General features: G+C 35.2%; 1 protein-coding gene across 1 annotated transcript; it reads right to left on the reverse strand.

Moving 5' to 3' along the window:
- Positions 1–689: 689 nt before the first annotated feature.
- LOC6053041 (cytochrome P450 4c3) lies at positions 690–13,549 on the reverse strand. Its single transcript, XM_038266844.1, has 4 exons — positions 13,284–13,549; positions 1,814–2,209; positions 1,688–1,757; positions 690–1,629 (listed from the first exon to the last, which is right to left on the reverse strand). The coding sequence occupies exons 1-4, from the start codon at positions 13,531–13,533 to the stop codon at positions 744–746; spliced, it is 1,602 nt and encodes a 533-aa protein (XP_038122772.1). The 5' UTR covers positions 13,534–13,549; the 3' UTR covers positions 690–743.
- Between the last annotated feature and the right edge of the window lie 8,521 nt (positions 13,550–22,070).

The raw sequence follows: 22,070 nt of genomic DNA on the forward strand, positions 1-22,070 counted from the left end.
TGTCTAAAATGTCTAAAATGTCTAAAATGTCTAAAATGTCTAAAATGTCTAAAATGTCTAAAAGGTCTAAAATATCTAAAATGTCTATAATGTCTATAATGTCAAAAATGTCAAAAATGTCCAAAATGTCAAAAAAGTCAAAAATGTCAAAAATGTCAATAAAGACAATGTCAGTGACAAAATGTCAATCTTATTTTAACTCAGAATTACTCTAAATGTTTGATAATAAAATGTTATTTGAAAACTAGGAATTTTTTTTGTCCTAAATGTGGTCATATAAACCAAGAACTGCCGGCAACTTATCGTCTAACCACAAATCAACAAGGACGTCAAATCAAAAATTCCCATCTGCTACGCCCGAACCTTCACCACCAACTAGCGATTATTAATTGATTTAATAATCACTTCTTATTACCGCATCGCTGTCAACCTTCACCAAGTTCTTCTGTTCTACCGGAACTGAATGGTCACGTCACGTCGAAACATGTGTTCTAGTCCGATCAACTTGACGCTTATTTAGCATCCCTCTGATAAGAGAATCACTTCCCGGTTGTGTAGTCCAACACCCGTCCACACAGCTCGCTGGTGAGGTGCCAAGTGCCACCTGGGCGTGACCATCTTGAACTTGATCGCGTTTGAGGAAGTGATCTTCGAAAGAAATTAAGAGACGCCACCGTTTTCACTGGGTAAATAACCTGGTTGAGTTTATTTTATTTATACAAAAAAATGAGGTAAAGATCGTCCTAATCTCGCTTAGCGATTCTGACCCTGAGTCCGTTCTTGGATCGCAGCACCAGCTCTCCGTAGAGGGTTAGGTCTTCCCGGCGGTCGAGCGATTCGAAGCGGAACTTTCGTAGGACCGCCACCATGACGGCCTTCTCCTCGAGGGCGCCAAACTTCTGGCCGATACAGTTGCGCGGGCCGGCACTGAACGGAATGTACGCGTACGGGTGCCGTCCGCAGCAGTTCTCCGGCAGGAAGCGGTCCGGGTTGAAGGCTTCCGGGTTGGGGAACACCTTGGCGTCCCGGTGAAGCTGGTACACGACGATGACGGCGTTGGTTGCCTTTGGGATAACGTAGTTTTCCACCTGGACATCCTCGGTTAGTCGTCGAGCGATCAACGGGATGCTGGGGAACAGCCGGAGAGCTTCCTTGATGCAGCAGTCCAGGTATCGCATCTCGTTGAGTTCGATCATGGTTGGTTCACGATCGCGATCTTGCCCCATTACGGAGTCAATTTCCTCGAACAGTCGATCCTGAACGGCCTCGTTCGTCCCCAGCAGGTACATCAACCAGCCGATCGCAGTAGCCGTGGTGTCATGGCCGCCTAAGATAAAAGTGTCCACCTCTTCCCGGATGTCCCGATCGCTGAGCGGTTTTCCGTTCTGTGTCGTCTCGATCAGCAGGTCCAAAAATGCTAGCTGCCGTTTCCGTCCAATCTCCGAGCTGTCCTCAAAATCTGCGGGCGCACTTTCCCGCAGGGCACGTCTCTGCTGGATGACCTGCTCGGAGAAGCTGTGCAGCACTCGGAGGCACTCGTTCTGGCGTTTGTAGTACTTTGTGAAGCGGAAGACCAGGTCCGGGTGGAGCCAGATGTTCTGCAGCCGGTACAGCATGATTTGGCCGATTCTTGGAGGGTAGGAAAAGTTTTAGTCTTGACTAGAATAAGGAAGTTATTGGAACCTACTCTTCGTGAGCTTTGACGTATTCGGATTCGTGCTGTTCCTGAGCGTGGATGGAGCAACTCATTGCAGTTTCTAAAACATATAAATTTGTTATTCACTAATTTCAAAAAATATGCTTCCCCTATTACCACACAAAATATCCAGCGAGCACAGCGTGGCATAGTTCGTACAATCGAACCCCTCCCCATTGTCCAACTCCCGCTCCAGCATCCGGGCCATCACTGCGGCCTGTTTGTTGAAAACGCCCAAAAAGTCCGACAACATCTTGTAGTTGAACGTCGGATTGAGCGCCTTCCTCCGGTGGTACCACTTGGCCGCCGGTGCCGTCAGCAGTCCGTCCCCCAGCCAAGGCCGCAGAAAATCGTAATCGCGCCCCTTTTCGATGTTGACGCTGCTGCTGAGGATCCGCTCGACGACGGCGGCCCGCGAAACTAGCACATATGGGACGGGCCCGTTCCAGACGCGGGTCATGCCCTGCTGGCGGCCGTACAGGCAGCGGGCGGCGATCAGGCGGTTGAACATGTCTGAGAAAGAAAAATGTTGATTTTAAATTTCTTCAATGATTGGTACAACTACCCTAAAATGAGTTGAGCATAAACATTTCATGGAGACGCTAGGTATTTTATATGCGAATTGAAACATTTCCATTTAGGAGTGTATTGGAAACGAACCTGACTCTTGCATGCAACGTTGTATGAAATATTTCGTTTGAAATTGGGTTCGTGGTTGCTTCGTTCAAAAACCATTTTAAAATGCCTTCAAAATTAGGGGTCTAACAGAACTACAGATTATTTTAAAATACATTAATAATCTAAAACCTGTCACAATTTAAATTTTATCAGCTAAATCAGAGCACGAAGATGACATTTGTACACAAAACATATATAAAATTCTATTTATAAATGATCAAATTATGTGTTAACATGGTTCAATGATTTTCATTTCATTTCTGAACAAATTCCTCAAATTCAACAAGTCATCCAAAAACTAATTTTCAGGCTTTGTACTCAGAAAAATAATCTTTATCGTTGTGAACAATATTTAATATCAGCAATTAAATCTTCATGTATGAATCAACTTGCCGTCAAAACAAGTGTCAAACGGTAAAAATCCAACACAGCATCGAAAATTTTATTACTTTTTGAAACTTTAAACGTTTCAACATTGTTTCAGTTGCAAAAAGAAGATTTTTTCAGCACGAGTCGTAAATTTTTCCAACAAGATTCACCGACAAAAATGACAAAAATGACAAAAATGACAAAAATGACAAAAATGACAAAAATGACAAAAATGACAAAAATGACAAAAATGACAAAAATGACAAAAATGACAAAAATGACAAAAATGACAAAAATGACAAAAATGACAAAAATTACAAAAATTATAAAAATTACAAAAATTACAAAAATTACAAAAATTACAAAAATTACAAAAATTACAAAATTACAAAATTACAAAAATTACAAAAATTACAAAAATTACAAAATTACAAAAATTACAAAAATTACAAAATTACAAAATTACAAAATTACAAAATTACAAAATTACAAAAATTACAAAATTACAAAAATACAAAAATTACAAAAATTACAAAAATTACAAAAATTACAAAATTACAAAATTACAAAAATTACAAAATTACAAAAATTACAAAATTACAAAAATTACAAAATTACAAAAATTACAAAATTACAAAATTACAAAAATTACAAAAATTACAAAATTACAAAATTACAAAATTACAAAAATTACAAAATTACAAAAATTACAAAAATGACAAAATGACAAAATGACAAAATTACAAAATTACAAAATTACAAAATTACAAAAATTACAAAATTACAAAATTACAAAATTACAAAATTACAAAAATACAAAAATTACAAAAATTACAAAAATTACAAAAATTACAAAAATTAAAAAAATTACAAAAATTACAAAAATTACAAAAATTACAAAAATTACAAAAATTACAAAAATTACAAAAATTACAAAAATTACAAAAATTACAAAAATTACAAAAATTACAAAAATTACAAAAATGACAAAAGACAAAAATGACAAAAGACAAAAATGACAAAAATGACAAAAAAGACAAAAAAGACAAAAATGTTGAATTTGAAGTAACAAAGTAACAAAATCGAAAACCGGTAGGTTGTCCCACTTTTACGCAAAATGCAAATGGGTCCTAAACCAAGCGGCTTAGCCTATACTGGCCAACTATGGACCAACCACTTACACCACTGATATTGATCAATTAGGGTGACAAAAAGGGCCTACAGCTCAAAGGGCCACCACCTTTTTTTTTTTTTTTAATTCGCCTTTATCAACCTCAATTCACGGAAAGGTGGGCTTTAAATTCGGTCTTGCCACTAACTGTTTCGTTTTGGAGAAACCAGAAACTCCGTCTCAACAATGGTGAGAAGAATGCAAATTCGTGCACTTGTTGACTTTTTCAAAAGTTAACTCCGCATTTTGTTAAACTAAATTCGTTTGGAAGGTCTCTGTCAAGTATAAGGGTACGTGGTTACATGAATTGTATGCATCTTAAATCAAGGTTGTGATTCAATTGTTTTTAACTGCGTGACTAAATGATACAAAACTGATCAACTTTGGTACACCCACAATTTAGAGTCGAGAGAATCGTTCCCTCAAAGTTTATCGAGAGCTTAGTGCCAAAATTAAAAGAGTAGTGCTACCAACTCACACCATCAAAACAAATGTGTTCATTCGTTAATTGAAGCAATAAATCTCCAATGAGTGTCATCCATCAACTTCTGAACACTACCTAGTCACCGAGCTGTGGTGGCCGAAGCAGCTAGGCCAATGGGTTAGTGTGACAAAGGTCTCTGGTTCGATTCCCGCCATCGACACTTTTTGTTTTTATTTTGACGGATGAACCTTTTTTGCAAATGGACGTCGAATTTGTTTAATTAAGTTTTAGGCAAAATTTTACACGTTTTGCTGTGAAGGTAAAAAATAAATCAGCTAGGTGTGAATTACAGTATCAGTCCGTCCATAACTAGCAACAGTCGGCATCTTTTCTCTATCTAGAGAAAGAAATCCGCAACTTTTGAATGAAACTCCCTTCACAATCAGCAGACTGGCCGTCTTCCTCATAGGTTTGCTAATTTGCCAAAACTTGTCGTGGATAAATTGGTGCCAGTTTGTGTCAGTCATCATGGTGTTAATTGATCGATAGGAGAGAATTTGGCGAATTTAACTTTTATATCTATTCGACTCTCAGCAGGTGCGTCATTTACGTCCCATTCCATGAGTCATCGAATCTGCACGGAGAGAAAACTTTAGGAAACTGTTTTTTTAAACGATGAAAACATGATTTTTTTTTTAAAAAGTTTTGAAAAGGTAAGCTATTGTGTTTTTTTATGTTTATAAAAATAAATAAATAGAAACTTTTTTAGTAGATTATTCCAAATGAACTTCTTTCCGTGCAACTTTCAACGTAAATTTTGGATTTTCCACCGAGTTTTATCGATTACCCTAACCCATCGAATGCTTCATGAAGTCAAGTCGTCATTCCTTTAACGACCAATTTGGGTCCCAACTTCCTTCGCGTAAGCAAAGGCAAGGTTTTTTCCTCAAATAAGCCCAATTTTAATCGGCGAGAATCTGACCTTCCACGGCGCCGTAACTGGATGCACATCAGCTCGCCCAATCAAGAAGAGGAGGAGGGGTTTGTCACTTCAACTCAACTCTGCAGCCTAATTCAACGACCTTTTTCGACGTAGTTTGTATAGCGAAGAGTTAATTGATCGCGCAGCCACAGGGAAAATGATGAGATTTTTTCGCAGAGATACATGCAGCTTTACGTGTCATTTGGGGTGAATTTTCGGTTGCAGTTGACGTCAATCGCGTGCTTTTTTGAGGTCGATAGAACGGCACTAACGTGCACCCTTAAAAGTATCTATTTTGAGTGTGGTTTTTTGGATTTCGAAATTAGCATCGGGGACTGGGTTGGCTGTTATGAAGGTCCAAACTGCTCAGTTGAAGGGTACTAAAATCCTACATCTGAGGCGTGACTTGGTGGTGGCCCTTCATCTGCGGGTTGTAAATCCAACTGGCGATGATTTTGTGAATGGAACTCGGCGACGAAGATAGTATCGATTTCAACATAGCTCTTCAGACAATTAGAAGTGAAACCCTTTTTTTTATTAAAATCTCCAACAATCTTCACTTTTTGCCAGTTGCATTTGTACACGCTGATTCAAGTTCAATTAAGTCTGAGTTATTTCCATGTCTATTTGTCTGTGGTAGATCCGTGGAAAACAAAGATTTCGACGTGCATCGAATATTTGAATCTTTTGAAAGGGTGCGTGCAGGTGGTGGGGAAGTGGCGCAACATTTTTTTTTTATGTTTTTTATTTAAATTATGTTGGGCCCCAGACCGCAGATGAGCAATTCGTTCCGTAAGGAGTTCCAGCTGATCAATGTTTGAAATCCGGTTAGCTGTACCGGTTCCCTTGGAGGGCTCAACAGCTTTGAATTGCATTATATTAATGTGGATTAATTATTTACTCCAATTTCGTATCGGTTTAGTCATAAATATCAATTTTAAGTTAGTCTAACTGAAATTCATCATTGCAATCAAAAGTTTCTGAGTCAAATGCTTTATTTTAGCAGTTTTGTTTTTATTGAATTCTAGTGATTTTTAGATTTTTTTTCAGATGTTGTTATTTGCTTTATGATTCAATATAAAAAAAACTAACTTAATTCACCTATGTGGTTGGTACCTTCCTCACTCTTTTCCAACAATGGCTGATATGTGATCTAATGGGTTAATAGCTTGAGACAGGGTTGCCTGATCTTCAATGTTTTAGACTCGTTGGAAAGGTCTTTCGATTACCTAACAAACGATGCACAGTGGGCGAAATGGAACCCAAAATCGGACTTAATTGAACGCGGCTGGTTCCCTGGTATGAAAAATAGTGTTTCTTATGTAAAAAAATCCAAGGAATCGATTGATGATGGTTTCATCCACCGCACAAAACGGCAAAGGGTCCATTTTGCCCCAATTCCCTATTTTTTAACATTTTTTCTTGAAAATTGGTCTGTATTTAGAGCGGAGGCTTTATGCGGCCATCAAAATGCACTTAACTTATGTGAAAATGTTCCAGGAATCCAGTAAAAATAACCACTTGCACCGCAAAATCATCTAGGGTCCATTTAACCCCAATTCCGCTGTAAAAGCATTTTGGCCCTTTTCAAATGTTAGGTCAGATTTTAAAAATCTGAAAATATTTTATCGTAAAGATCAGACAATTTTACATAAGGATGACGATTTGCACTTGTTAGTTTGATACATTTATGTTGATATAGAAATTAAATTAAATAAAAAGATTGAAGAATCAGTTTCAAGCCAATTTTCCCAAACGCAGAATAAACTGCCTTTTGCAATTTTTTTTATTTTTATCAGCATAAATGTGTCAAACTATCAAATGCAAATCGTCATTCTTATGTAAAATTGTCTGATCTTTACGATAAAAATATTTTCAGATTTTTAAAATCTGACCTAACATTTGAAAATGGCCAAAAATGCTTTTATAGCGGAATTGGGGTTAAATGGACCCTAGATGATTTTTGCGGTGCAAGTGGTTATTTTTACTAGATTCCTGGGACATTTTCACATAAGTTAAGTGCATTTTGGATGGCCGCATAAAGCCTCCGCTCTAAATACAGACCAATTTTCAAGAAAAAATGTTATAAAATGGGGAATTGGGGCAAAATGGACCCTTTGCCGTTTCGTGCGGTGGATGAAACCATCACCATTCGATTCCCCGGATTTTTTTACATGAGAAACACTATTTTTCATACCAGGGAACCAGCCGCGTTCAATTAAGTCCGATTTTGGGTTCCATTTCGCCCACTGTGCGATGGGTCGGATGATGGATCCGGACATTGTTTACATAAATGTAGTGAGATCCGGCTACAAAAAAGTACAAAAATATCACTTAAGTGGTCAGAACTCGAGACAGGGTTGCCAAATCATCAATGTTTTAGACTCGTTGGAAAGGTCTTTCAATTACCTAACCAACGATGTATAACATGATGATGTTTGGTTCAGTTTACTGTCATTTATTCAACTTCCGAAAATATGCGAAAACACATTTTTATACATAACTTTTGAACTACTTATCGAAACTTCAAACAATTCAATAGCACCGTATGGGACCCTAAACCAAGTCGAATGCGACTGGTTTGGTCAAAATCGGTTCGGCCTGTGCTGAGAAAACTGAGTGACATTATTGGTCACATACACACACACATACACACAGACATTTGTTTAGTTTTCGATTCTGAGTCGATATGTATACATCAAGTTGGGTTTTTGAGCTTTAAATAAAAAGTTCAATTTTAGAGCAGGATTGTAGCCCCACCTCAGTGAGGAAGGCAAAAGGGTTTACTGAGTCTTTTAAATATGAAGTTTGGAGCATCGTAGAGCTCGGTATAGACCTTCAAAGTTTGACATTTTTTCGAAAAATCGGTCCCAGCAAAATCAAATGGCGTCTCGGGCGTCGCGAGGTGCGACGCATATCTTTTTTACCGGGGCCGATTTTTTGAAAAAATGCCAAACTTTGAAGGTCTGTACCTAGCTCCAGGATGCTCCAAACTTTAATGTTATGTATACCAAAAGATGCGCAAGGATCTGGCCTACACGCCAGTGATGTTTTTGGTTAACGCATTGGTGACCAAAATGCCTCAAAAAGTGACATTTTTGAAAAAAATCTTTTTTTACGGGTTAAATCCCATTTAAAATTGAAGGGCGGAGCGCCAGCTCCTGTGACGTCCAATCAAGCTCATATTTGAGATTTAGGCTCAGTATGCCCACCGGAACAAACCCCTGAATGCCCGCCAAAAAGTGATTTTTGTTACATCCTAATATCTATATTCTCAGAGTTGGGCCCTTGCATATGGTTTTCAAAGTTTGTCGCTCTTCAAAATTGGTCCGAAAAATCCGAGGGCAAACAAATTGTGTACAAAACAAACTTCAAAGTTTAAATGAAAATAGAAGTCTAGCCAACTGAAAACGACCTAAACAGCATTTTTCCGCATTGATTATCATATTTAGCATGTTTGGGCTAGTTAAACAATATTCTGTTTTTTTTTTAAGAAGATTCCAATGTACAGCACCGAAAAATGATTATATTTTTCCACCATATTTTTCTAATTTTTTTCCCCCCTTCGACTTATACTACTACTTTATACTACTACTGGAAATTGGCAAAACTTGTATGCAATTATGTAAATAAGTTTTATTTCTTTTTCCGTGTGGTCTGTAAATTGCACATTTGCTAGGAGCCTAAATGCCCTATTCGGTTAAAAATAAAAAAAAGGTTATACAGTCCAGACTCGATTATCCGAAGTTCGATTTCCGAAGGTTTGGTCCCAAAAATCTTGAATTTTTTTCAAAAAGCTTCAAAATTTCAATGGAAGTATAAGTCCAATCAACTGAAAACGATTTGAAATGCATTTTCCTTCGTTTAAAATCATATTTAGCATGTCTGGGATCGATCAAAACTATTTTGAAATTTTATGAAATTCCGATGTCAGTACCGCGAAAAGTATTGATTGCAAAACAACTGGACAGGTGTAAAATGCATTTTAAAACACTTTTGTCATTCCAACAAAGCACCGTCATTTTGGCCGACATCTTGAATTTAAAAATACCAATCGTTTTAAAGTAGTTTATTGGTCACACTTAAACCTGGCAACCAAAAATGAGACACCGAAAAAAAAATATTTCGTGGTTCGATTATCCGTAGTGAAGTTTTTTCGAATCTTTCGGATAATCGAGTCTGGACTGTATAATGTATTTTAAATAGTCTATAATTTAATTTACAAGTAATTTCAATGAATATTTAAATTTTCTGCAATATTTATTTGATGTCCCATGATTTTTTGGGTAATTTTTGAAGAGGTTTAACAAGAGAGGAACAAAAAACTTTGGATAAAATTTACACAGGCCTAATTAAAAAAATAAAATAAGGTAACTCAGCATACTAAATACACAGAAAAAAAAATGATGGTAATATTCATCAGGAAATGGTGACAGATCTTGTGGCAAAAAATGTGTAATATTACATCAGGAATTGGTGAATTTTCATCAGTTTCTGATGAATATTCATCAGGTTCACATTTTACACATTTTTTGAGTAATATTACTCAAAAAATGAGTAATATTTAACCTACCACATTTTCAACATTCCAAAATTCAACTTTTTTTTGCTGTGTACTTAATTCTTCTCAACATACTAATTGTTAAAATTTCAATCAGGCATAAAATAATAAAAGACGATTTGTAGCGGTTTTGTCACCAAAACAGGCATTCGAATTTAAAATGAGTCACAACTCATTCCCGGGAATTCCCGGGAAAAATTTCTCAGGAAATCTACCATTTTTGGACCTCTCGATTTTATTTCGCTGTATCAAGATGATTTACTTTTGTAAACATTGATGATCAATGTCAATAAGTCATTTTGTGTTTCATATCAACCTCAATAGTATATTTTGGAAGAAAAAAGACTCTGGCAAACTTTGTTAAGTTAAGGTGCGCCAAATGTGAACATTTGGGTGTTTCTAATTTATAATTCTTAAATGAATACTTACAGCTGACCTAAAAAAAGAAAAAAAAAACAACTTTAAATTGTGGTTATGAATCGTTATTTATCATATTGTCAAAATCTAGATACTGGGAAATTATATATTAGCTATATTTTACTTCACAAAAATCTAATAACCAATTCATGAAACACCTTTGTGCAACTTTTCAAAAATCACTCAGTACGAATAAAGATTGGAAAATATTTTAAACTACAGTTTTGAGTCCCGAAAGAAACGATCTTGTATTTGTAGATTCAGAAGAAAAAAAAAATCAAATGTCAGATGAATTAATTGTTACCGAATTCATTGATAAAAAAAAACATATTTATTGGGTAATTCTCCGCCAACTCACATAGCAGTTGCCCCGACCCCTCTTCGATTTGCGTGAAACTTTGTCCTAAGGGGTAACTTTTGTCCCTGATCACGAATACGAGGTCCGTTTTTTGATATCTCCATTTTTGAACATGCGACAAAAGAGGTGTATTTCAATAATTTGCAGCCTGAAACGGTGATGAGATAGAAATTTGGTGTCAAAAGAACTTTTATGTAAAATTAGACGCCCGATTTGATGGCGTACTCAGAATTCCGAAAAAACGTATTTTTCATCAAAAAAACACAATTTAAAAAAAAACTCTGCCATTTTCCGTTACTTGACTGTAAATTTTTTTGGAACATGTCATTTTATGGGAAATTTAATGTACTTTTTGAATCTACATTGACCCGGAAGAGTTCGTTTTTCATTTAGAACATTTTTTTTTTTCATTTTAAAATTTCGTGTATTTTCTAACTTTGCCGCGTTACTTTTTAGAGTGTAGCAATGTGCTACATAGTTGTAGAACAGACAATTACAAAAAATTTGATATATAAACATAAGGGGTTTGTTTATAAACATTACGAGTTATCGTGATTTTACGAAAAAAAGTTTTGAAAACCCTGATTAACTTTTTTTTCTAATTTTGTTTCATCTTGTAAATTGGCTAAATCGAGTCACTTTTAAATCAATCTGTTTTCATCTTTTCATAGCACTTTTTTAGTTAACTCTTTTTTGTAAAAATGAAAAAAAAAAAAACAATTGAGCAGTTCTCTAGGATTTCGGTCTTTCGATTCTTTTTTTGTATTTTTTAATCCGACTGAAACTTTTTTGGTGCCTTCGGTATGCACAAAGAAGCCATTTTGCATCATTAGTTTGTCCATATATGTAATTTTCCATACAAATTTGGCAGCTGTCCATACAAAAATGATGTATGAAAATACAAAAATCTGTATGTTTTGAAGGAATTTTTTGATCGATTTGGTGTCTTCGGCAAAGTTGTAAGAGCGTAATATTGAATGTTTGGCCTTTGTGAAATGTTAGTCTTGATTTGAAAATTCCAAAAATATTTTTTTCGAAAAGATCGGAAAATTTCACAAATGATTTATATTTTATTATTGAAAATCGGACCATTAGTTGCTGAGATATCGACATTGAAAAATAATGGGCTGTTTGGATGAGACTTAGAAAACATCAATTTTCCTGTTTTTAAACCTTTGCATTGCAATATCTCAGCAACTTAGGGTCGTATCAACAAAGTCCGAAGAAGCAAAATATAGAGAATTTTCTCAACTTTTCAAAAATATTTTTTTCAAAAGTGAGCAAACAACTGCACTAGTTTAAAAAAATGAAAAACTGCGACTATTTTGAAAAAAGTTACAAAAAAATGGCTATTACTTGAAAACGGTGCACTTTATCAAAATTTAACTGAAGAACTTTTTGATTGCAAATTCAATTTTACATCAAAAAATTAAGTTGAAAAATTTTTGCGACCAAAATTTTGATTTTTTGAAAAAATCAGTATTGATTAAAAAATCATAACTCGGTCAATGATTTTTTGCACAACCTGGAAATTTCTGAAAAGTTGACATTTTATGTCCTCTAAAACATATAAAAAAATTAAAAAAAATAAAAATAATACTTTTTGTAAATCGAGTTTTTGTGATAAAAAGTTAAATAAAAAAATCACCAATTTTTTTTTACCTTGTATTATTTTTTTCCAGTGTAGTCCGTATCCATACCTACAACTTTGCCGAAGTCACCAAATCGATCAAAAAATTCCTTCAAAAGATTCAGATTTTTGAATTTTCATTCATCATTTTTGTATGGACAGCTGCCAAATTTGTATGGAAAATTATATGGACAATAAATGATGCAAAATGGCTTCTTTGGGCATACCGAAGGCACCAAAAAAGTTTCAGTCGGATTAAAAAATACAAAAATTAAAATTTAAGAAAAAAAGACCGATTTCGTAGGGAATTGCTCAATTAGAAAAGATCATTATACCCGTTGCTATCTAATTTGCGATGAGTAGAAGTATGGAAAAATCATCTTGAAGACTTTGAGGGTATCTGGATATTGAATTAAATGGGATAAAAATGCTTTTTCCTACATGTTTTTTGTTGTTTTTCAAAACATTTTGACATATCAAACATATTTTTAATTTTTATGAACGAAAACGAAAACTCTTTCGCCAAATTTGTTTTCTTTTTTTGTGATTTCCCCTCCTGGACCTGAATTGTTGAGGGTTAAGTGTGCTGAAATCTGATTCTAACGTGCAACTTAACAACTAAGCACTTTTGGCGGCAATCGTCACTTTTGCGCTGATACGATTGCAGGAACGCGTTTATTGAACTTTGTGCGTGTGTTGTTTATTCTGTGAAATCAATATTTTAAATTTTGAAATAAATTTGTTTAATCACTTTTTGCTTCTTGAACATAAACTGAACACGGAGGAAAACTTTGCTGACAAAAACGTTAACATGCGTTGGCGATTTTGAAAATTTAGGTTTTGTTTAAAATATTGGAACAGTCTACGAATTTTTCAAATTTTGTTTTGAAAAGTTCAAACACTTGTTTAATTCTCAAGCTAAACACTTAAACGTTAAAATTTGAACAAACTCATCACTTTTTACAACCTCACTGCACTGTTTTTTCCCACTACTAACCTTCCCGATCGGTGGCCATCATGAGGGAGTTCCCGAGCAGGGGCAGACAGGCGGGTCCGGGCAGCTCGTTGATGTACTGGCGGGCACTTTTGAGCGACTTCTGGGTCAGCGATTTCCCGGGCGGTCCCACGCCAAAGGTTTTCACGTAAAAGAACAACACTCCGACGAAGGCGGCGGTGGCCACCAGCGGAAATTCCCGCACCAGGCTCAGCAGCTGGGACAGCACCGTGAGAAGCACCAGTTTGTCCATTTCGAGGAATTTAACTTAGTCAAAAAAAATTTAAGGTGAAAAGTCGACCGACCACGCTCGAAAAACCACGTGTTGACGCGCGAACCTCCAAAGGGCGACTGGGCGGTTGGCTTAATGAGGCTTAGACTAGCAGGCGAGTGTCAACTTAAAATGCGCGTCTAGAGAGCGAGACTTAACCGCAACCGCGAGGAGGTGGTGATGGTTTGTACTGGCTCTTCGCACGCGTCCAAATGACAAATGACGATTGACGCTGAAGATGCCTTCAGCATAGGCTCATTTTTTGCAGAAGTTCTAGGCGAGGATTGGTGGTTAGGGGTGCTCATGATAATTTTCAAAAATAAATTCTTGCATTTATTTGGATAGTTTAATTTTAAATATTTTTTTTTGAGTGATAACTTAGGCAAAACATTTTTTTATTTGGAAAAATTAAAAAAGTAATGGTAACATAATGACAAAATAATTTATTGATTCCAAAAATTTAAGTCAATTCAAAACAGCCCATTACTTACCAACTCAGCTTTAGTCACGCATGCAACGAAGATCATCCAATCGATCAATTTGGTTGACAGATTTTGTTGTTTTTCCGTTGGTACCGATATGGAACTAAACTGAAGAATCAAAACTGTACACAAACTCTGTGGTTTCTTTCAAATTTGATTTGATGTGTCAGGTGGCAAGCAAGTCAAGGTGCGTGTCTGCTAGACAATGTCTATTTGTTAGACATTACGAAATTTTTGTCACATTTTTGACGTGGGAAGTTAACAGGATCGCGTATTATGATTTTTTTGTTTTGAAAACTTGTTTAAAAGCTAACTAGACCCAACCTCGCCTCTATACGTGATTTGACCTTAAAAATTCGCCAAAAATAAGATTTTGAGCCAATTTTGACCTTTTAAAAAGCATTGGAATGAAGAATTTCTAAATTGCTATGGAAATCTCAGGTTTTATGATTTCACTTGTTTTTTTTTTTGTGATTTTTCCAATGTTTTGAAAAAATAATGTATTGTTTAGCTAATATTATATTAACTAGGGCCTCGTGGCGCGGTGGTTAGCGGCTTCGGCTGCCGGTCCCTAAGATGCTATGGGGCGCGGGTTCGATTCCCGCCTTATCCTCCTGGCCTTCTATCGGATGGGGAAGTAAAACGTCGGTCCATTTGCGTAAAAGTGGTTTTAGGTGACTCACCACACATAACCTTCGGATGCCTAGAAATGAGCAGAAACATGCAACAGAGCCCACAAAAGACCCGGGGGTCGTTAAAGTGGATTGCTTTGTTTTTTTTTTTTTTTTTTAATATTAACTAATACAACTTATTTTATGCAATAATAAGTTTGCATTCATTTTTGTTACGACTCAAATAATGTTTTGACACACTATGATATATTTTTCATTCAAACGTTAAAGCTATGCATAGTTTCACATGAGTTTAGTATATTTATTATGGCCATTTAAGGCCGCCTTTCTATATACAGGGCAATTTTCAACAAATCTTTGAGCAAATTATATTTTTTTAAATATCGATTAAAAAAAACTAAAAAAGCCCAAAAATATTTTGACTTATTTATTTTTATGCAAAATCAAATTGGAAATCAAAAAAATACTAAAGTGAAAGTAAGATGAAGTGCACTGCACTATTTTCAAGTAAAGCAGTTGCAAACATTTTTCAAAGTTTATGTCGCCCCATCTCTTTGGTTTCAAAAATCAAGGCTCTTGGGTACCGTTAACCGGGGTGACTTTGATAGCATTTCAATTTATTTTTGAAATATTTTCCAACTGGTAAGGTTTTTCTCAAGATTATAATTTTTAAAACTGGGGTAGGCCCCACAAAGTCCATGTACTATTTTTGAAAAAAAAAGTTTTTTCAATAGTGTTTAGAAAAATAGTTACATTACAAATTCTTAGTTTAAATTCCGGGGTGACTTTGATAGTTATAATTTTTCTTGTAAAAATCAGATTTAAGGTGTTCAAATTTCATTTTTACGTCAAATGTACCATCACTAAGGTTGCTGATATAGTTTTAAAGAAAAAAATATTTTTTTATTTAGTTATTTAAGAGTATAAGCTTATTAACAAAATACATATAAATTTTAGGTAAAGCTGTAAAATAGTCTACATTTTTCCTGAAATTCGTTAAAACTAGTTTTGTTTATAAAATTATCGATTTATATTGCATTTTAAATTGATTTCGAAGCACGAATCACAAGTTTTCAAATTTTACATAAAATTTGTTTAAATAAAATTAAGATTTGGAGTTAAATTATTTACAAACTTATTTTGCCTTCTCTTAGTGAAAAAATGCTCAAAGAATCCGAAAATACATTCCGTTTTCCGATTCAAAATCATGTTCATTGAGAAGATCATGACACTTTCTGAAACATGAAATAATGTCTTTCATTAACTTTTTTCTTATTATAGTTAACCAACTTTTTAAAATTTTCTAAATTTTATCAAAAGTTCTTCTTGAGGTACTTTGAACACTTCTCTTCCACGATTAGTATGATTTCAAACCATTGCGTACGTATTTAATTTGTACTCTTCTGTTTGCGAAAAAATCTGAAACCTATCAAAGTTACCCCGTTTTACGGTACCAAAAGTTGTGCGCGAAAAATTTGATTTTTCGCTGATTTCGTAAAAAAATATGTTTCGGAATCCTGTTAACCCTCGACGGCACAATTTTTTTGATTTTTATTTTTATTTTTGCCGTGTTCAGGATGTTATTTTGAGCAACTTTTGTTCTACAAAAAAACCTTATTTCTCTTGTTTTATGTTTTTTGCTTCATTTTTATTTTTTTAATTTGATTTTGTTGTAGTAGTTGGCCTAATCTACCTCCTCCTATCATTAAATTTTGCCTTTAGAATTTTTTCATGTTTCCATTTTTTGCTTGTTTTTCACATTTTCTGCTATAGAATGGCACCACCATCATTTTAAATTGTAAAAAAAATGCATAGAGGCGTTCAAAAATCAGGCCACAAAAAATATGCTTTCAAAAAACATCAAATTTGAAATGGTCTTATTAACTTAAAACAATTTGAAATACGTTTTTTTGAACACTCAATCGCTCCCCCTGTTTTTTCATAAAAATATTGTGTTTTTTGATAGAATGAACCCAATTGGAAAGATTTATATTTGTACATACTTTGAACTGCCAGAAAGGGAGAAAAATACAGTGCAATTTTACCGGAGGTTCCAATAAGCCAAAAAATTTTGATCGCCGATAGTTTCGGAACGAATCGTTCGATTTTAATGTTAATAATAGACATTTTAGAATGCTGGTATTGATTCAAAACAAAAAAATGAAATACGTTGGATTGAAAAGGAAATCTTACATTTTATTTATTATTATTTTTTCCCAAGATATCGGCCCAAGATATTCCCAAAAAGGTGGCCAAATTAGGCAACACAGAGAAAACCTTATTTTGCATGTATTTTTATCTTTGCATGGCCATATCACAGCAACCAAAGTCCTAAGGAAAAAAGTAAAATGTAGGGAATTTTCTTGGTTTTCCGAAATATTGTTTTCAAAAATGGGCAAAGGGTACTTTTTTCAAGTGAAAAACTGCAATTTTGTTAGTCAAAATGGTTAAAACTTCGAAATGGAGCACTTTATCAACACTTCACTAAATAATTTGATAATTTGATTTAACAATAAAGAAATGATGTTAGAAAATATGTTTGAAAAACTTCAATATTTTGTTTAAATCACCAAGTCTTTATGTCTAGGTCGAAGATATTTGCATATTTTAGAATTTTCTGAATAGTCTCCTTAAATTTATACAAAAATGAAAACAAATAAAAAAAGTGAATTTTTTAATAAAATAATTGAGCAATTCCAACTCAAATCATTTTTTTTCTGGTACTTTTGTACCCGACCCTCTCCGATTTCAATGAAACTTTGTAGACATGTTATCCTAGCCCTATATGAGCCATTTTCGTGTGTATGGAGGCAATAGTACTCGAAAATAACATTTGAGGAGGGCGTAAGGTACTTAAATATTTTTGTATTTTGTAATTTAAAAATTACTGTATCTCCAAGCCATTGCGTCGTATCAAAAAGTGGTCAAAGACAAACTTGTAGGAAATTGGACGGGCTTTCTGAAAAAAATACACTGAAACAAAAATAAACGCCACATCAATAAGATTTTTTGATTTTTAAATCTAAAACTCAAATTTAAAGGTGATGTCACGATCTTTCTCGTTCAAATTTTTTGAGGAAATAGCCTAAAATGTTACCAAAAGACTGACGAAAAATGCAGGATGGTATGTCTCTCCTAAAAAAATACAAAAATCATTTACTAAAACTGGTTTTTTGAAAAGCGGTCTAAACGTCAAAATTTTTAAAAATCAGTAGTGGGGATCGATTTTCCAGACAATTTTACATAAAAATCTCCATATTGACCATTGTCCTATGTCCAATCCTTGGGAAGATACAGCGGTTTTAAAAATAAAAATGTTGAAAAAACGGGTTTTTGATGGCTTTTGGCAATTTCTTTATGACAGACTTGATTTTTCAGTCTCGTAAATATTTTTACCGGAAGGCTCGTCCAATTTCCCATAAGTTTGCCTTTGACAGCATTTCAATTGGATGTAAGGGCTTACAGATATAAGCTTAGGTAATTGCATTGCTAATAACTGAAAATAGAATATTTTTTTCAGCGTGGTAGAAACCAGGACAGTAAATTTGTTTACTTAAATATAAAAACGATATAAATCAAAAAGCTGTCTGGGGCAAACTTATGGGAAATTGGACGAGCTTTCCGGTAAAAATCTTTACGAGACTGAAAAACCAAGTCTGTCATATAGAAATTGCCAAAAACCACAAAAAAACCGTTTTTTCAACATTTTTATTTTTAAATCCGCTGTATCTTCCCAAGGATTGGACATAGGACAATGGTCAATATGGAGACTTTTATGTAAAATTGTCGATCCCCACTACTGATTTTTAAAAAGGAGAGGAGAGGGTCGAGTACAAAAGTACCAGAAAAATTCCTGATTTGAGCTGGAATTGCTCAATTTTGTGTTTTTGTAATTCCCCTCCCTCCCCTTCAAAAATGTCTCGAAAAATAAGGAGACAAAAAAATCAGAAAACTTTCAATGAAATCAATTAAAAATGCATTCCTATGCGTTTAAAATCATTTCTGGAGTTTTTTTGAAAAGGACCAATAAACCAAATTTTCAGTTTTTGCTTTTTGGGTGTTTTTCAATACCCCTGACTCAAGGCGGTTCTAAAAACACCCAAAAAGCAAAAACTGGAAATTTGGTTTATTGGACCTTTTCAAAAAAAAAACTCAAGAATTGAAGAATGTTTGGATTCATTCCAAAATGTTTAGAATATTTGTAAAGTTTTTATTTTTATGAAATCATTTTTTTTTGAAAACTAATGATTGCAAAACAACTGACCTGACATGTTTTTAGGGGCCATCCATAAATCACGTGGACACTTTTTATTAAATCTCAGCACCCCCCGCCCCTCAGCCCCCTCGCCCCTTTGTGGCCATATTTTTTGTTGTATGGAGCGTAAACAAACGCTGACATAATTGATCACACAAAAAACTGTGATAGAAAAGTATCCACCGCAATCCACCGCTATCCGCGATCAATTTTTGACAGTTCGACGCCAACAAAATATTTCAAGAAAAATTCCCACGGGTAACCAAAATCAAATCAACAATGCAACTCTAGTTTCGAGTAGGAATCTCGCAATCGAGAACGCCAAGGATTTTTTTTTGTCAGAAATATATATTTTATTTTTTTATTTTAAATTTTCTGAACATCCCTGAAAATAATCCTGTACCACATATCATCCATCTCCATCTGTTTGGTTCATCTTCATCAAGAATAATCGCACACACATATCAATTGATTAAGACAAGAGTCCGGGGAAAAAAGAATCAAAACAAGCATGCAGAGTTCGTACCAGTGCGAATAAGAACTTCAAGCTGTAAAAAAAGAGGCAAATAAAATTATTTAATATCGGGAGTCTCCCCTCAAGTCAGTGGCCGCGCGCGGGATGCAATCGATACAAGGGTTTATATTGTGCCGCGCAGTGCAATGCAATTCTGTGCAGTCTGCACTTCTGGTCATAAGGAAATGTCCATTCGGCGTTTATGTGTGTAGCTTTGGTTAGTTTGTGGATCCCTTTGACGAGGTTGTTTTTGTTTGATTTTTGTCAGTTTTAACCTTCTCCTGTGATTTTCTCAAATTTTCTTTTGTAAAACAAATCTCTTGAATACTTTTTTAATTCATTAACTAATTCTAATTAAGTGACTTAATTCTAAATAAAACGCATGCGACAGCTGAGGGTTAATCCACGCCACGGGTGAATGGCGGCGGGTTCGCGTTACAGAATTTGTGCAGAGTTTTATGAATTGTCTTTGTTTCAAGGGCGTAAATCACACACCTTCCAGCTGCAGCGGTTGGTTTGCAATTTAATGAAACAATTAAAGGTGCATTTTTCATCGCGTTTTATCGATCGTTGTTGTGGACGCTAGCTGGCAAGTGCTTTTAATTTTTAATTGTACTTGAGACGATGCTTTCTTTTTGTTGACAGAGAAGATGAAGATTGTTGCTCGATTGGGTTTGGAACAGGACAGGTACATAGAATTCGTTATGCTAGGTATTGATTCTTCGAGGTACATTTGGATTTAAAATTATGGTTTTGATCGTTGGAGGTCATTTAAGGAACAGAGTTAAGTGTAAATAGTAATGTTTTTTTTTTTTTTATAAAATAATTGCTTTTTTTTTATTATGCCAACACATACTTTGTTTCAAGTTTCCTCTCTCCACTTCTTCAAAATTTCCCCCAAACAAACAGGTATCGTAAATTGGGGTCAATCGGGACACTTGTGGCGAATTGGGACAGCAGTTTTAACCATGTTGGAGCACAATATTGATATTTTTGTGGTTGGTTTCGGTTAGAACAGACTCAGACCAACAAAATGTGTTCATCCATTTCCATATTTAAAAGCTTTAAGTGCTCTTAAAACTGTTGTCCCGATTCGCCCCAGATTACGGCAGCAAAAATAAAAATTCCTGAAAATTGCAATCTTCAATAAATGCTTACGTCAGTGGATGTTTACATTAGGAACGAGCAGGACAGACTCTTTGTTTACACTTTAGCTTTGGCCCATTTACATTGTTTTGCGTGAATTGATTGTAAATTACAGTGCAGATTCGTCAGTTCAATTGCTCGCTAATTCAAAAGTATTGGAATTAAACTGCACTTAAAAGTTAAAATTCAGTTTTCAAATTAATGTTTACATTCATTCAAACCCTTTGTTAATCGATTTTTGAGCATGCACTGAAAATTTTCCACACTTTTTAGTCAAGTGCCCAAACACTTGAATGATTCAATAAAGCCACATCTTAGATCTAATTTGTTTGTGTTTGAATTTCAATCCAATCCATTATCAAATTCAAGTGTTTTAGCGATTGACTTTTTGGTATTTTTTGACACCTTATTTTCATTCGGGTGGATCAAACTTTTCAAGTGTTTTGCTCATGAATTTGCCCCACTGTGCTGAACTATTCAAAGTGATGAGGAAAACACTTGAAATTGATCTTGTTTTGATTTGAAATGCAGTTTCGTGACAGCTTCGGCAGACTTTGCTTCGTTTCTTCATTTGTGTTTTGGCGGTCCGGTGTGTTCGTTTTTCGCAGGCTTGAATGACCGCGTGAGTTCGCTGCCGCCATGTTCCTGTCCAGTAAATTGCTTGCCCGGTTTGTGGCCGCGAAGACGAGCATCGTCACAAGGCTGTGTCCGTATGGCCAGCGGAAGGGCTCGGTCTCCCGGACCCGGAAAGAGGCCAACATTGGCGATAGAGGTGCTTTCCGCAGATTCACCCACTTGGTGAGTGGGGAGAAAGATTTTTTTGTGGGGTTTTGTTTTGATTTTGGGATCTATTTTGTGTGATTTGCAGGAAGGATGCGATTGAGCTGCAGATGCCGTACCAGGAAGCGTTTGATGAAATTAAGGAAAACACCCGCCTGGTGCTGGAGAATCGGTGAGAAGCTGGATTCGAATGCATTCCACCCAGGGGCCAAGCAATGCGTCATTCAGATGGTCAAGGCACAGTTTGATTAGATGGAACCGACATCAACAAGAAGATTCCCCGGGGGCCTCCATCTCCGCAGAAAGCGGTGGTGGCGAACAACCCGAACCTGACCAGGAGGACGATCCTGAGAACAGGGACAACCGGAAGAAGAGACAATTCAACAACAAAAAAAAAAAAACAAATTTCCATTTTTGACAAGCAAAGTTGATAGAAAATAAAAGCTGTCAAATTAATTTTATGACGCAACTTCTTCTATTTTTAACAAACCGAAATCCTTTTCTATTTCACACAAACATGGATTGATTATAGAAGGAAACACCATTTAAAACCGATAGATATAATGTAGTTTTTCATGTGACACAACACATCAAATTCAAGTGTTGTGCTATTGAATTGACAGCATCTTAAGGTGCCCAAAATTCAAGTGTTTTGCGATTGATTTTTGAGTGCTCTGTACAGCAGGGCCAGATCATGTGTAGAACACTTC

Source organism: Culex quinquefasciatus, chromosome 1, assembly GCF_015732765.1.
Source record: "Culex quinquefasciatus strain JHB chromosome 1, VPISU_Cqui_1.0_pri_paternal, whole genome shotgun sequence".
Taxonomy (NCBI): domain Eukaryota; kingdom Metazoa; phylum Arthropoda; class Insecta; order Diptera; family Culicidae; genus Culex; species Culex quinquefasciatus.

What these genes read in the sequence shown, in the direction of transcription:
- LOC6053041 (XM_038266844.1), bottom strand. Translation starts at nt 13,533, where the DNA reads ATGGACAAACTGGTGCTTCTCACGGTGCTGTCCCAGCTGCTGAGCCTG. An exon ending in GATGGCCACCGATCGGGAAG is followed by an intron (nt 2,210 to 13,283) that starts GTTAGTAGTGGG and finishes TTTCTTTCTCAG; the next exon opens with ACATGTTCAACCGCCTGATC. An exon ending in CTCGCTGGATATTTTGTGTG is followed by an intron (nt 1,758 to 1,813) that starts GTAATAGGGGAA and finishes TATATGTTTTAG; the next exon opens with AAACTGCAATGAGTTGCTCC.